General features: G+C 42.3%; 1 protein-coding gene across 1 annotated transcript in view; it reads left to right on the forward strand.

Annotated features, from left to right (window-relative positions):
* DOCK8 (dedicator of cytokinesis 8) overlaps nt 1-15,547 on the forward strand; it is a 116,524-nt gene that overhangs the window by 73,242 nt on the left and 27,735 nt on the right. Inside the window, exons 30-36 of the mRNA XM_048503898.1 lie at nt 950-1,098; nt 2,382-2,564; nt 2,858-2,993; nt 5,284-5,371; nt 9,124-9,220; nt 11,680-11,814; nt 13,846-13,998. Coding sequence (XP_048359855.1) covers nt 950-1,098; nt 2,382-2,564; nt 2,858-2,993; nt 5,284-5,371; nt 9,124-9,220; nt 11,680-11,814; nt 13,846-13,998 — 941 coding nt within the window. The remainder of the gene's footprint in view (nt 1-949; nt 1,099-2,381; nt 2,565-2,857; nt 2,994-5,283; nt 5,372-9,123; nt 9,221-11,679; nt 11,815-13,845; nt 13,999-15,547) is intronic.

The following is a 15,547-nucleotide window of genomic DNA, read 5'->3' on the forward strand; positions in this document are numbered from 1 at the left end:
GCTGCAAATTAATGAATTTTGTACATATTTCTGTTAGACACATTCTTTAAAAGATGGGTAGCCTTCATACTCACTGGGAAAACTATCTTCCTTCTCTAACTATCCAGAGCCTTTGTGGCTGTTCTGTAGGGTGAGAGAGAGAGATGTTTATTAGTTGCTAAGCTTCTCTGTTAATGAATCCCCTAAGGAGACAGACTCACCTCTAGCGAGATCATCTTTTCCCATTTCATTTCACCTTTCTTCCTAGATTAGTTCTATAGAGGTGAAATTCCATCTTGGATGCTTCTCAGATGCGGATTCCGCACGGGCCACTACAGCGGCTTCCCACCAGCATATATGATGCTGGTGGAGCCCTGGGGCTGTTTGCACTCTGAGGTGCAAGTGGCCCCAGAGCTTTTTCCCCCCACACTTATCTTCTCACCACAGGGAAAAATAGAGGCACCGAAAAGCGGCACTTCTAACATGGTGCTGTGCAAATGGCTCATTGAGCAAGGCAGGAAAACAGCGTTTCAGCCCCGGTATGCGGGGGAAAGCATGGCGCTGCCTTGTTGTGGAGGTGGCAGCCATGCGAACAGCACCCCAGGGACGGTGTTTTTACCATCCCTGGGGCACTGTTTTTGGCCTGTGTGGAATACGCCAGAGTTTTGTCTGTTCATTCATTGCCATTCTTTGATGGATAGTGGGTATTCTATCAAGATATGGATTTGGTGGATGGGTGACTATAGTCCTTCAGAAATTATTTTGCAAACCTGTTTTATATATCCTCTAGTGTTTTTATCTAATGTTCTTTAAATAGCTGCAACAATATGTAGATATCTCCTATCTCTGGCTTTTTAAAAGGGTTTGAAATATTTTTGGAAACATTTTAACATAGTATTTTCCCAACAAATTAGCTGAAATTAATCTCAAGCTACAGGTGGTGCATAGTGGTAAGATGTTTATAATGTAGTTTCAGATGGTCGTGGTGGGAAAGGACGCACTGGAACTCAAGATGAAGAACAAGAGGGTTCAAACCCAATTAACCAGAATATTGCCCTTGCTATTGCTGGGAACCAATTTAATGTCCTACGGACCTCTAGCCCATCTGTGTCCACTGTGGTAAGTTTGACAGAGCATTTTTGCAAAAACATCCTTTTTATGGCACTCTATTTAATGGTCTGTCTTACAAGAGCCAGTTTTTAGGATTCATCTTGATTTTCTGGTTGGCTTGAAATCAAGGTTATATTCACACCTGAAATAATTTTCTGAGAGAAGGAACAACAAATTACTTTGTTTTTATCCTCTTCCTGAATGTTTTGCAACTGTTCTTTTCAGCTCTGCAGTTTTCACCTGCAAAGAGCAGCAAAAATGCTCATAAGTCATAGTTTAGACCAGGGGTCCCCAACCTTTTTGAGCCTGTTTTGGAAGTTTTGAGCCTTTGGAAGTTTGACACAGCATGATGGGGACAACCACAAAATGGCTGCCACATGAGTCAGAGCCAGCTGTGCAATGGATGCTGCAGTTTTCCTTCAATCACACAGTGAAGATCCTTGTACTGTGGTGGAATCTGTTGCTGTAAAAAAAGTCTTTAAAATCTGCACAGCCAGTCAAAAGCCTTGCAGGGCAAAAGCCCCACTTGGCCCACCCAGTTTGTAAAAACAGCAGGAAAGGTGGCAGTGGGAGCCATGGCACCCACAGGCTCCATGTTGGGATAACTGTTGTGAAGCAGCTGACCATGAGCAGATCTGCTCAGAATGGAGCCCTCTCCAGCTAACAGATCTATTGCTGGAAGCCACACCAAGTGATAGGTTGGGATCTTCCCTGCCTGAAGAAGGAATGTATCCAGGAGAGTTTAAGCCTTCAACCTGAAAAGAGCCTTCTCTAGATGGCAGATTTACTGCAGCCCTTCATCATTTGGGAATGACTGTGTTTCAGACAGGAAGTGACGAGTCCTCTCTGCTGGCACATGTCATAAGTAAGCAACCTGCTCTGTAGGGGCTGTAGCTTGACCCTAGATACAGACTCTTTCCCAGCTGAAAGATCTGCATAGCAACTGCATATTTGGCAACTTGAAAGGGTGTTCCAAGCAATCAGGAACCCAAACAGCACTAGCAGCAGCAGCTCTCCATATGATTCTCTTTCACCAAGTGTTATTCCAGGGGGAAAAAGACTTCAATAAAGAATGGAATCCTTTCTGCATCAATAGAAGTCTTTCTCCATTGAAGAAATTTTTCTCCATCAAACTAAGACTAGAGGAAGTTGAAGGAAAAAGCCTGTGCTGTTATTTATGATGTCTGATGATGCTGTTAATATTTACTCTCTTTACTCTTGATTGAGCTTATTTAAATACACTTATCTTTGTGGTTTCCTTCTATATGACATCTTAATTTCTCTTTTCCTAGCCATACAAACAATCCAACATTTTAAGTCCAGAAACTACCCGCTGCCTGTTGATCTGTTTTCTGTGGATCATGAAAAATGCTGATCAGAATCTTATCAAGAAGTGGATCTTAGATTTGCCATCTGTGCAGCTCAACCGAATTTTAGACCTTCTGTTCATCTGCGTCTCAGCCTTTGAGTACAAGGTAAGTGGACTGTCATCCAGTCAAGGTTTTTGCTCATTTTGAATTTCATTTTGCCTGGTACTGAATTTCTAGCATGGAAATCCATTCCGCAAGTGTATTTCTTTCTATGCCAATAAAGGCTTGCTAAGTTCAAGTGTATTTCTTCTGTTGTCTTCTTCTGCAAAATTCTGGTTCCACATAACTGGGTTTAGATTGGCGATTTTGTGTGTGTATATGTGTGTTTAAAGGAATGCTAAAGGATACATCAATTTGAGAATTTAGCTCCTTAACTTTATTTCCTTATGTCCATTCAGGGTAAGCAGAGTTCTGACAAAGTCAGTACTCAAGTCCTCCAGAAGTCAAGAGATGTAAAAGCCCGTCTGGAAGAGGCTTTATTGAGAGGAGAGGGAGCAAGGGGCGAAATGATGAGACGTTGCAGGATGCCAGCTGGTATGCTGTTTCTCCATTTTTATCAATGAGCCCACAAGCAAAATGTTAATATAAAAACAACTAAAATAACCTTTGGAAAGCAAGCCATGCATGAAGCAATAATGGAAATGATTTTTAATTATTCGGGTCAGGATTATATATTGTCTAAAGCAGGGGTCGGGAACCTTTGTCACCCAGGGAGCCATTTGGACCCATTTTCCACAGAGGGGAGGGCACTTGGAGCCGCAGATACTTTTTGACATTTGAAATGAGGATAGCCCTGTATATGGGTTGTTGTTTTTTTGCCTGTACACTTTCTATAGAGTAGACAGTTGTAGTGTGTTGCTTGTGGAGTCCATGAGGTGCTACAGAGAAAATTGTATTTTATTTGTGTAGAGAAGACATTTTGAACATTTTCTGTGGGGGTGTGTGGGGAAAGGGTGGAGCCTCGTGGGCGCGTGCACTGGAGGGAGAGAAGATGTGGAGGGAACCCTTTTTTGTAGTGGATGGCTCAGTGGCGGCAGCTGCATGCCTGCTGTGGCAGTCATTGTGGCCACAGCTTGCCTGGGCAGTTGGGGTGAGACTTGGGACACCAGGACCTCTGAGTTGTCTGGCACGGAGTGCTCCCCTCTTTCTGACTTTCCCTGGCACCACCTTCTCCTCCGTTTTCCCCACCTCGTCCTTTTTCTTTCTCCCGGTTTCTCATGTCCTTCTCCCTCTTCGTCTCGCTACTCAGCACACTGACCTCTTCCACGTGCAGCCCTCCACCTTTTATCCCCTCCAGAGCTTGCCAAGTCCTCTCCACCTCGGCCCCGTCTGGGTGTTGGGTTCCTCCTCCTGCTTCCCTCCCTCCTCCTCGCCTGTCCAGGCATCGGTTCCGGTGCCTGCTGGTGCCCTCTGCGGCTGTGGCCGTCGTCCCGCTGAGCGGGCACGACTCCCCTTGCCGCTCACCGCCCTGGCCGATTCGGCCAAGTCTGCTGCCTCCACGCCACGCCGCTGTCACCTTGGCCCCATCTGGGCGTTGGGTTCCTCCTCCTGCTTCCCTCCCTCCTCCTCGCCTGTCTGGGCGTCAGTTCCAGTGCCTGCTGGTGCCCTCTGCGGCTGTGGCCGTCGTCCCGCTGAGCGGGCGCCGCTCTCCTTGCTGCCCACCGCCCTGGCCGATTCGGCCAAGTCTACAGGCTCCACACCATGCCGCCGCCAGCGGCCCTGTCCTCCCTCTGGTCCCAGCCAGCTGGCTGGGGCCAGGCTCGGTAGCTGCCTGCCGCTCCCTGCTGCTGTCGACCTTAGCAGAAGGAGGAGGGCTGCCGCCAGCCGTCTCCATGGCGCTCTCACTTGCCGGAGCGCCCGCAGTCGGGGGATGACCTCAGTGAGGTCCGGGGAGGGGAGAGTCCCTGCTCCCGGACAGCTGTGTTGTGTCCGGAGCCACTGTGCAGGGGCGGGGGAGCCGCATGCGGCTCCCGAGCCGCACGTTCCCGACCCCTGGTCTAAAGGAACCTCTGACCCTTTTTGCATGCACAATTTACCATTGGGAAAGCAGTGGATGAAATTTGAAGGGGTAATGTTTCTGGAACCAAAAGGAGGAAAAAACATGGAATTCAAAGGGGAAAAACATAGTATTTGGTGGCAGGATACACTGTAAATGACTCATGCGGCAAAGGCCTCTGATTAGTGCACTTAGAAATGAATCTGTTCCATACATTCTCTCATTTAGAGGTGAGTGGGCTGTACCTAATCAATTGCCAATGCAGTGCAAATGGAAAGCACTGATGAACATGCATTTTTCCCATGCCTGGGGTCATCGGATCCACATAGATAAAAAGACACCCTAGTCAGGGGTGGTTGTGAGGGGAGCAAATTGGGCCACAACTTCTCCACATAGCAGTTCTCCACCCACTCACTCTGCTTTCTGTCCAGGGGGGTCCCACTACTCCAGCAACCATATTTCCTGGAGTCAGAAGAGATAACTGGGGTAATGGGAATATGTGAAAATGCATATTAGTCAGGACCTTCTCCTGGTTGCTGATCCCATGGTGTGCCAACTTCAGTTGGGTCCAGAATTTGCAGCTTTGTCTGTGCCCTATCTGTACTTCTGGACTGATTCACTCCCTGACCCCATCCATGCCTTGCTGATCTTGAGGGTGTACTGTTCTGGAGTAGTTCAGTAATTCCATATCGCACATGGTTGTTTTCTTCTGGGCATAAAATGTTACAGTTTTCCTTGTTGATATCACAATGGATGTAGCTTCTTGCAGAAACAAATATCCCTCAGAAATGTAACTATTAAAGTTTCAATCTGAATGTTCCCTTGTAGGGAACGATCGGTTCTCAGGGATGAATGAGAACTTACGATGGAAGAGAGAGCAGACACACTGGCGGCAAGCAAATGAGAGACTAGATAAGTAAGTAATGTAATGAATTTCTATCACCTTCCCCTGAACAGCTTCTCTTGGGGGCCATCTACTTCCCCTCCCTGTACCAAGAAACTCTCTCTAAGGTATCCAGGATACATAGATATCTTGTCACTTTCTAGAATCCTCATACCAAAGTTACTTAAATCCTTCTATTCCCACTAGGAGGTAAATATTTATGAGAAGTTAGCTTTAAATGAATTGATTGTTCAAACATTTGTAAACATTTTTATCTGTAAACATTTTTATCAGTGAAGCATACAACAAAAATATGAATGCATTATTTGATCAATTAAATATTATCTGGATTCCTGTTTCTCTTTTTTTTATCGTTATGTAAAAACCAACAACATGCCCAGCAGCAAAAGGGGGAGTTCAGAGTCCAGCTTAGAGATCGTTTCATGCAGGGAAAACTTCCATGGGGTTAACAGCTTTAACTCTGCATGCCAAGCTGTTTATGTTGAGTGGTACTGGCATGACTGGCATAGTAAGAATTCTGGAGTGAGCCAATTTGGGCTGAGTTTTTGCCTGTTGCAAAGTGGTTGTATTATGTTATTGGTGCCAAGGTTAGAGTGTACGTGGCATGAGTGTTTTCCATGTGTATGTTGATTTTAGTGATACTGTGCAAGACAGAGCAAACACCTGCATTCATAAATGCTCAGTGAACATGGAAGTGCTGCTGAGTCTTCCCAGTGAGTTCACTGCATGTTTGCATTTAGGTTTCTCCTTCTTGCTTTATGGTCTGTATATCACAGACCATATGTTAAATATCAGTGCATGTGTCATTGTTTATGTATTTCTGGTTGTCTAGTTCATTTCAATTTATTTTTTATTTCAGTTCATAAACCGTCTCAAAAATGGTTTGTTACAGCTATGTTCAGATGGTTCTGTTGGAGCAGTATTACTTTCATGATTTTGACAACTTTATTTACATTTATCACTGGTGCTGATCAGGGATCCATTTCAAATGTGTGTTTGTGTAAATGAATGAGCAAAGGTAAAATGACTAGGAAAAGTGACTGCTCCATTTTTAAAGGGTGGCCATTTTAATTAAAAAAGTAAAAGCTGCTGCTGTGTGATTGCTGTGCTAAACAAGTCCTTTTTGTGGGAATGGGAGCCATTTACAGAACAAGATTTTCAGCCCTTATCAGCACTCGTTCTTCTCTCAGTGCACACACCCTGCCACATAGATCTGAGATTTTGATCAGTGTGTGTCATGTAAAAAATAGAAGGAAAACCCCTTCAGTCTGATGAGCTAGCATAGATTTTTTTTAAAAAATGCAGTTGTGATTGCTAAACAGGTCTCAAAAGAGTGAGTGTGGGGGTGATTTTTATTTTGCTGTGTACTGTATACTTGCTGAATGAGACATGAACAGTATTTGCTTAGCTTATTCATAGCCTGTCTTTCTCACTGAGTCTCAAGGCGGATTACAAAGTAACGATGGAAAGTTAAAAAATGAATCATACAGCATAAAAACAGTGTGGTATAGTGGTTAAGAGCAGGTGCACTCTAATCTGGAGAACAGGATTTGATTCCCCGCTCTGCCACTTGAGCTGAGGAGGCTTATCTGATTGAACCAGATTAATTTGTGCACTCCCACATTCCAGCTGGGTGACCTTGGGCTAGTCACAGTTCTTTGGAGTTCTTTCAGCCCCACCCACCTCACAGGGTGTTTGTTGGGATGGGGGCGGGGGCGGGAAGGGAGATTGTAAGCCCCTTTGAGTCTCCTTGCAGGAGAGAAAGGGGGATATAAATCCAAACTCTTCTTCTTCTATAGTAGGACAAGAAATATGAAATTCAGTGAGAATAGTAAATGGACTAATGCAAGGTATCATGTACACAAAGCAGAATGTGGAATTGCAAGATATAAAATAATGTCATAAAAGTCAGATGATACCTGTAATAGTAGAAGACACTTTGGCAGAATGTACATGTATTTGTATGTGTTTATTGAAAGACACAAGGGTGACAAGGGACAATTTTTCCTCTCTATTGTGATTTGTCTCTGTGATGAGATCTGATTGGAACAGCAAAGAATTCTATTGTATGACTGGATCTCTTCCACCTTTGGGAAATTCAGATTTTTGAGGATCATCACAAGCACAATGGTCATGAAATTGTTGCAAGACAATATCTGGGAATTAGTGAATTAATGATGCCTCCCAATTGGTCATTTAAGAAAGCAGCTGTTAGTGATGTTTTTCTGCATTTGTTGTTTTGATGTATTCCTTGATCTCCATTTGGTATGTCATTGACTAAAACTAGCTTATGATCCAACCTAGAATTAGTCACAGCAGGAGAAACACAACTATTTTCTTTTTGAAATTTGTGTTAAAGGAAAGAGACAAAAGTGGATTCTGCACAGTAGAAATATAACAGTTTGACTTAGGGAAGCATTCTGGTTTGGGGAAGAACTTTGCATGGGTCCCTTCCCCAAAGCTGGATTGACCTGCTATATTTCCCTCAATCCGGTTTTTAAAAGAAAACGCCAAAATTGCGAGGTTTTTGGAAGATCCTGGGTTGAACCTGCTACCAAGGGAATGGCACAGGCACCCACAACTTTATTTTTCCTGCCCCACCCACTTTACATCATGTTAGTTTAGTTTCTCCTGAGCTGCCAACTGGTGTGATAGCCCACCATTTCAGGATCGTTCCCCAAGTATGTTTTCCCCCCTTGGCAGCAACTGTGAGCGCCATCTCACCCAAGTGTGAACAGCAGTGGATTCACAACGAACGGGGCCATTGTGGCTGGGACATAATTGCTTGGCTTCCTTTTTGGACAGATTTTATATTTTGTATATCACAACGTTAAGGGCGGGTGTTGCATGCTTCATGTTTACATGTGTCATGGTTTCAAAAAGCTAAACTTTTTCCCCGTGTTGTACAAATGGAAGGGGAAGGTCTTGCTTGGGCTCTCAGGGTTGCGTTAGATTCTCCACCAATTGGAAACGTTCTCTTAGCAGAGGGCAGCAGAGGGCAGAAGGGGGACTGTGGTGATGGAAAAGCCAATCAGTAAGCAGGAAGAACAGAATGTTTGCGCCTGCGCATTTGCATTGTAAAAAAATATATATAGCTGGTTCGTGCAAAGGGGCAGGAAGAAAATGGATTGTTTCCTTCACGGAAAATGGGCACCCATGTGAAAGACAAAAATGGAATAAAACAGACCCAGATTAAAAATAATGGATGTCACCCACTATTATTATGCTGTGTGGAATCTACCGAAGACATACAGAAGGCTAAAGTACTAATAAGCCTCAGCTCATTTCAGGGATTTCACTAAACCAGGACTTGTGTTAACCACAGTTTAGAACCCAAACAAGGGCTCGAAGTTCCAAGTACACAGGGAATACTTAGAGCAGAGTTGCTGGTATACTTCCATCTTTTCAGAAGTTCTATTTTTCTATGATTCATGAGGCCTCCATGAGTGGAGCAATGGCACTTACTGTACCAAACTATACTTTGTAAACCTACACGCCACCATATTCGTTTATTCACAAAAGCTTACTTCTCAAGTCAAATGCCATATCAAACTACAGTGAAGCTTCTTTAGCATGTTTCAGTGTATATCTGAATTGAGGCAAAGAAAGAAAAATAAAGATGGATTTTTATGATAGGAAATTAAAATCGAGTCCCAAGTTGCAGTTTGAGGCCAAGATGTGTTCCAGTTTTAAAGGCTGCTCCTCTGCTCTGTAAGAAAAAGGAAGCTTGATTAACTAATCTGTGGGTGTTTGCTTATTGCTAGGACAAAAGCTGAGTTTGATCAGGAGGCTCTACTCAGTGGTAACCTGGCTACGGAAGCTAATCTGGTCATCCTAGATATGCAAGAGAACATCATCCAGGTGAGAAACTGCACATCTGGTTTTATGCCAGTTCCTCCAACCATGGAAATGGAGAAAATTTGTATTCATCTCTGTCTGTCTTGATTGCATTGCAAAATATTTAGATTGTGACAGATTTATATTTTTAGGGGGAAGAATGATCAGCTATCCCTCAAATATATTCTTCTTACATCTCAATCCTATTATTTCTCCCAGGTAACTCAGGGCCGTGGGACACAGTGCTTTTATCCCCTGTGATCCTCACAACAACCCTCTGGGACTGAGATGAAATGATTGGCTCTCAAAGTCATTTATTTATTTATTTTATCTTTTCATTTACTTCATTTTTATGCCAGTTTTCTCCTAGAAGCTGTTAGACATCATTCTTCTTGCTCCCATTCTCACAACAACCTTGTGAAATAGGTTATGCTGTGACGGATTCAAGGTCACCCAGCAAGCTTCTGTGGCAGAGTGGGAATCCCTCCCAGAACCTAGTCTGACACTAACCACTGCACTATACTGCCTGTCATCCAATGAGATCTGTTTGGAACTATAAAGGGGTCCAGCAATTAGCCTTCATTAGTCATCCAGTGAGCTTCATGTTGAGTGGTGATTTGAATCCTTGCTGCATGTTCAGAAAAAAACAGCAAATTGCTCCCTCATTACGCACTTACTGTGTCCTTTTTGTGGTGATAGAAGAAAATAAGAGCCTTTGCCTTTCAGTTTACTGTTTAGGGGAATGAATCCCGAACTATTACATTAGTACAAATCTTCTTTAGTGCTCTTGAGAATCACACTGTACATGGGTTCTCATCCTTCAAAGCCATTACTGTTATTTCCAGTGTAGCTCTGTGAGGTTGGCAGAGAACAGCACCACATACTTAGTTTAAATGGTTTCCTCCTAATGAAACTCTATAATTTTGTTAGGAATCTAAGGGTGGATAATAGAATTCATCATAAAGCTGCAGTTCCTTGTGCTTTAGGGAAGCCATGCAGCTAGTTTAAAAATAGTTTTAGTGTACAGGAGGTATTCCATATTTTGCTTTCAGTAGTAACACTAACACCAGATAAAAATAAGCGTACTTCCAGTGTTGAACTATTAAATAGTGTGGAGAACTGGAGCAACCAACATACTTTGAGAACCACAGTCGCTGTGCCACCAGCTGATTCTACTTGGATATCTGGACTGGCAGAAGTTTGTATGGGAATTGCAGACATTTGGCATACTAAGAGAGAGCAGATTGATCACCTGCAAAAGTGTTCATTTGGAAGCCCTGCCTTACAATTATCCCAAGTTATATCAGGTGTGTTTGGACAGACTGTAGTCTGCTGGATTAGGAGTCTTGGTTCTGTCAGTTAGCATTCTTCTCACTGAAGTGTATCTGGGCATACCACAGACTCCAGGTAAGGGCTTGAATGGCTGAATTGTCTCCACATAGATTTTTCTAGGCAGAGTGGAAGCCTGTAATCTGAAGCAGGATAGCTCAGATACAAGTTTGCCTTCCTTTGTGAGAGGTCAACATTTGGTCTTCTGTTCTAAGAGGCTTCTTCTTTGTCCTCTCATTTAGAGGTTGGATTGTCTGTTGAGGGTGTTCAAGGATGATCACTTTTAAGTGCAATAAATGTACAGTTGTTACTTACTGCACAAAGTCTAAATATTTTCCCTTCATATTTCTCTGTTTTTGCACATTTTCCAAGCACAATGTTTTGTGGTTCTACATTATTTTTATTAGTTAAGGTGTGTTTCTTCCACTGGACTTGTAAATCTATTATTTGTGATTCTTCATGTAATATGGCTACAACCATGGTACAGCCACCCTGAGTATTGTGAATAGTGTCATTTGTGATTTTGACACTTATATTTGCCTCCATGTCTGCATCAGTTTTTACTTTGGTTTTCTTTCCATGATTATTTTTGTGTCTTCAGTGCCTTATGTACTGTAGCATCTGTGCTAGTGCAGTGCCAAACAGTCAATCAGTGCTAGAATATTTCTTAGTCAACTTTTTAAAATTTCAGTTGAACAACTTAGTTCTATCTGCAGTTTACAGCTTCTCATCATTACTGAAATAAATACTTGACCCCCCCCCCACTCAAAACTTTTCCTCCTGACTGTATGTTCTTTCTCCTCTCGTACACAACAAGGTTATTTCTACCTTCTCTGACCTGGATAGCCCAAGGTAGCCTGATCTTATCAGATTTTGGAAGCTAAGCAGGGTAAGACCTGCTTAGTGTCAGGATAGGAGATCACCAAGAAAGCCCAGAGTCACCACACACAGAGGTAGGCAGTGGCATACTACTTCTGAATGTCTCTTGCCTTAAAAATCCTATGGGGCTGCCAAAAGTAGGCATTTTTATCAGCACCATTATGTGAAGCTGTAACATTGAATCAAGGCTAATGATGGTATGGCATTTAGAAATAAAATCTGATTTTTGGAGTCATCTTCAAAGCTGTTAACAATGTTGCTGTTATCTGATGTAGGCAAGTTCATCTATGGACTGCAGAGATAACCTCTTGGGTGGCGTGCTGAAGGTCCTAGTCAATTCTCTGAGCTGTGATCAGAGCACAACATTCTTGACTCATTGTTTTGCTTCTCTCCGAACATTAATTGTCAAGGTAAACTATTTCTTTAGTTACGAATTATTGGTTCAATGGTACTTTCACGATGCTGGTTGGTCTCCCAGAACTACTTTGTTTCGGCAAGGTTGCTGCATCATGTGCCTTCAAATCATTTCATTTCATTTCACATTTAATTTATATCCCGCCCTCCCCTGGAGGGCTCAGGGCGGCAAACAACAGTAGTGAACAGACAATAAACAGCAACAACAATAAATCATAATACAACAATATCAACAGCATAATAATGCATCACAATGATATACTATAAACAATAACCAATTATATCAGCTAACCCCCAAATCACAGTTCCCACAACTACAAAAACTAAAATACATTGAACTAGCATAGAGTCTGCTCCATCAACCCTCCCAAACAGTCCCTGAACGGGTGGTGCCCTTCGGCCGCTGCCCAAGTCAGTGGCCTTGGGCTGCTGGTGGAACTCCTGTTGTAGCTGCCAGACCCCACCCCCTGCAGGTGTTTCCAGTGGGTGGGTGGGGAAGGACTCTCACTCCTTCCCATGGGCAGCAGGTGGCAGCTCACCAGGTGGACTTCTGCTTGGCTGGCAGGCAGGCAGGCAAACCAACAGGGAGGATCTGTCCCAGGCAGGGCTGAACAGGCTGACTCATGTCGTGCTCCTCAATTTATCATAAACTCTTACCTTGCTTTATTTTTGTTTTCAGTTTTGTTGTTCTGTTTCTTAGGGGCATATTACCAGAACACAAATCTGCTCCCATTCCCACAGAACTCGGTGTCTTCATCCATGTTCTACTGCCATAAAAATAACCATTCACATAGAATTTTTCAGGCATATACCATAATTAAGTGGAGACTTCCATTTCAAAAATCTCGAAAGGTTGCTGACAATGAAGAAGAGTAGAAGAGATAAGACCTATGATTGTTTGTTAGATTTTGTTCACATTCAAAATAGAACAGACTGGAAAAACCTGTCAATTTGCAACAGGATCTGAATGCTTCTTCAGGGCCAAACCAGACAGTATCCTAGGAGTTCCATGTATGGAGCACCCAAACATTTTTTGTAAGACAGCAAGCAGCTCACAGAACATTTCAGGTCAAGAAAATGGAAAGGGGGAAAAGGCTCACTGCCCTCACCATATGTCCGAGCTGAACCAGTGCACTGCATACCCACTATTAAAAGACGCGCGCGCGCACACACACACACACACACACACACACACAAACACGGCATTGCTATACACAGAATTCTTAGCATTTTGTTTGATATGGACCAATGTTAATGAAGCAACAAACCAGGTTAAAAAATAGAACAACATTTTTGTATAATGGTTTATTTAAATAAGTCCCAACAGACTGTTGCTTGTCATCTAATAGAGGTGTAGGAGAGACGCCCCATTAAATAAAGTTACTGTCCCAAAAAGCAATGCTGTTTCATTGTAAAAAAAAGTTCCAGTTGTCAAAAAGAGGAGCCATATATATTCTGAGCACATTGTGTGTGTATACAGATGATATATAATATACTAAAATACAGGATGGCCTTTCCAAGTAAATTCTTACATTGCACGAAGTGTAGCTTGATTGGGAAGTTTAATTATACAGCAGTCCCAAGAGTTGTTGTGAAATTCATAATTAAGGTCTTACTTTGAGTTGTCTATATAGCCTCTTTCCCCATTCAAGTGATTTACTTTTTGAAACAATCAGCACCAGTTGAATAGTATCTGCCCAATCAAATATCTTGACATTGCATTTTATGATGATATCGCTAAGCATCATATGTACATGCAAGTCATTTTGCCAGTGAACTCCAGAAAAGAGCTGGCAGTGTTAATGAAATAACAAGATGCAAACAAAGGGCAGAATGGGTGCATTGGTTCATTGCAATGAAGGATGATGAATAGTGAAAGAAGTATTATTTTATCCATATTGGGAGCTACGTTGCTGTTTTTTAGAACAAAATAATGTATGTGGAGTTCTAATCTCAGAACTACAGCATTATGTGCAGCTTGACACTTTAGACCCTATGCACAGTATCTTTTTTCTGTTTTCTTTTAGTTTGGAGACTTGCTGTTTGAAGAGGAAGTGGAGCAGTGTGCTGATGTCTGCCAGAGAGTTCTACAGCACTGCAGTAGTAGCATAGACACCACTCGTATTCAAGCTTGTGCCACCCTATATCTTCTCATGAGATATAGTTTCAGCTCCACCAGCGTAAGATATCCTCATTGGGACCAGTCTCAGACTTTGGCTACATCGCCTGTGTGTTGTGCTTTTCTTGTTTTCCTGTCAGACAATTAGTTGGACTTCTAGTGCTGCAATTATTCTTCAAGATCTTTGAGCCTGATATAATTACTCCTGCTTGCAGCAATTTTTTTTTCTATCTGGAAATGGTCTTGCTATCCTCCTTTACACAGAATCGTAACATTAATTTAAACCACTTTGTATGCCATCAAGGGTTATTTAATTTGAATTTGATAATTTGAATACAAAAGAGAGGGGAAAGTAATTGCATTTCTAACCAGGGTTGTTTGATTATTTGAGAGGATATCACACTGAAATAGTGTAATTTCATTTTTTAAATATCATTTTAAAATATATTTATTCCTTATTTCTGCTACTGTGTTTTTGAAAACTAGTTTATTTGGGATTTCAAAGGCCTGTAATATGGAAAAAGATATTTTATTTTGGAAAAGGAAAGTACCATATATACTCGTGTATAAGTCGACCCACATATAAGTCGAGGCACCTAATTTTACCACAAAAAACTAGGAAAACTTATTGACTCATGTATAACTTGAGGGTGGGAAATGCAGCAGCTACTGGTAAATTTCAAAAATAAAAATAGATACCAATAAAATTACATTAATTGAGGCATCAGTAAGTTAAATGTTTTTGAATATTTATTTCAAAGAAAAACAGTAAACTAGCTCTATAAGTGGAAAAGAGGGTCAACAAAAACAATATGGTCTCAACAATAACTGTAAAAGTACAAAAATCTTAGCTCAACCAGCAACCAAGCTAAAACATAAGAGTTAAAATCCTTCAAAACTGGATTTTTGGTCAGGGGAGGAATGTTTATGTTAGCAGTACCAACATTTCAGAGTATCTTTAGGAGACCCTCCTGATGATACCACCCAGGTTTGGTGAAGTTTGGTTCAGGGGGTCCAAAGTTATGGACCCTCAAAATGTAGCCCCATCTACTATTAGCTCCTCTTGGAAACAATGGGGATGGGGCACCCCCTTTGGGAGTCCATAACTTTGGACCCCCTGAACCGAACTTTGGTTGTATCAGCAAGAGTTTTTCCTGATGATACCACCCAGGTTTGGTGAAGTTTGGTTCAAGGGGTCCAAAGTTATGGACCCTCAAAATGTAGCCCCATCTACTATTAGCTCCCATTGGAAACAATGCGGGATGGGGGCACCCCCTTTGGGAGTCCATAACTTTGGACCCCCTGAACCAAACTTTACCAAACTTGGGTTGTATCATCAGGAGAGTCTATTGAAAAATCTCTGAAATTTTGCTGCCGCTAGCCTAAAAACTGCGCCCCCTGGTGGCCGACAAAGTAAAAACCCTAAAATATTTTTTAAAATACACCTGACTTGCGTATGAGTCGAGGGGGGCTTTTTCAGCACAAAAAGTATGCTAAAAATTCAACTTATATGTGAGTATATACGGTAACTTTTGTGCAGCCCAATTGTATCTGTTCTTATTTCAATGGTATTAACTCCCAAGTAAATATGTATGGGATTTCGGACTGTG

The sequence above is a fragment of the Sphaerodactylus townsendi genome, linkage group LG07 (assembly GCF_021028975.2).
Source record: "Sphaerodactylus townsendi isolate TG3544 linkage group LG07, MPM_Stown_v2.3, whole genome shotgun sequence".
Lineage (NCBI taxonomy): Eukaryota > Metazoa > Chordata > Lepidosauria > Squamata > Sphaerodactylidae > Sphaerodactylus > Sphaerodactylus townsendi.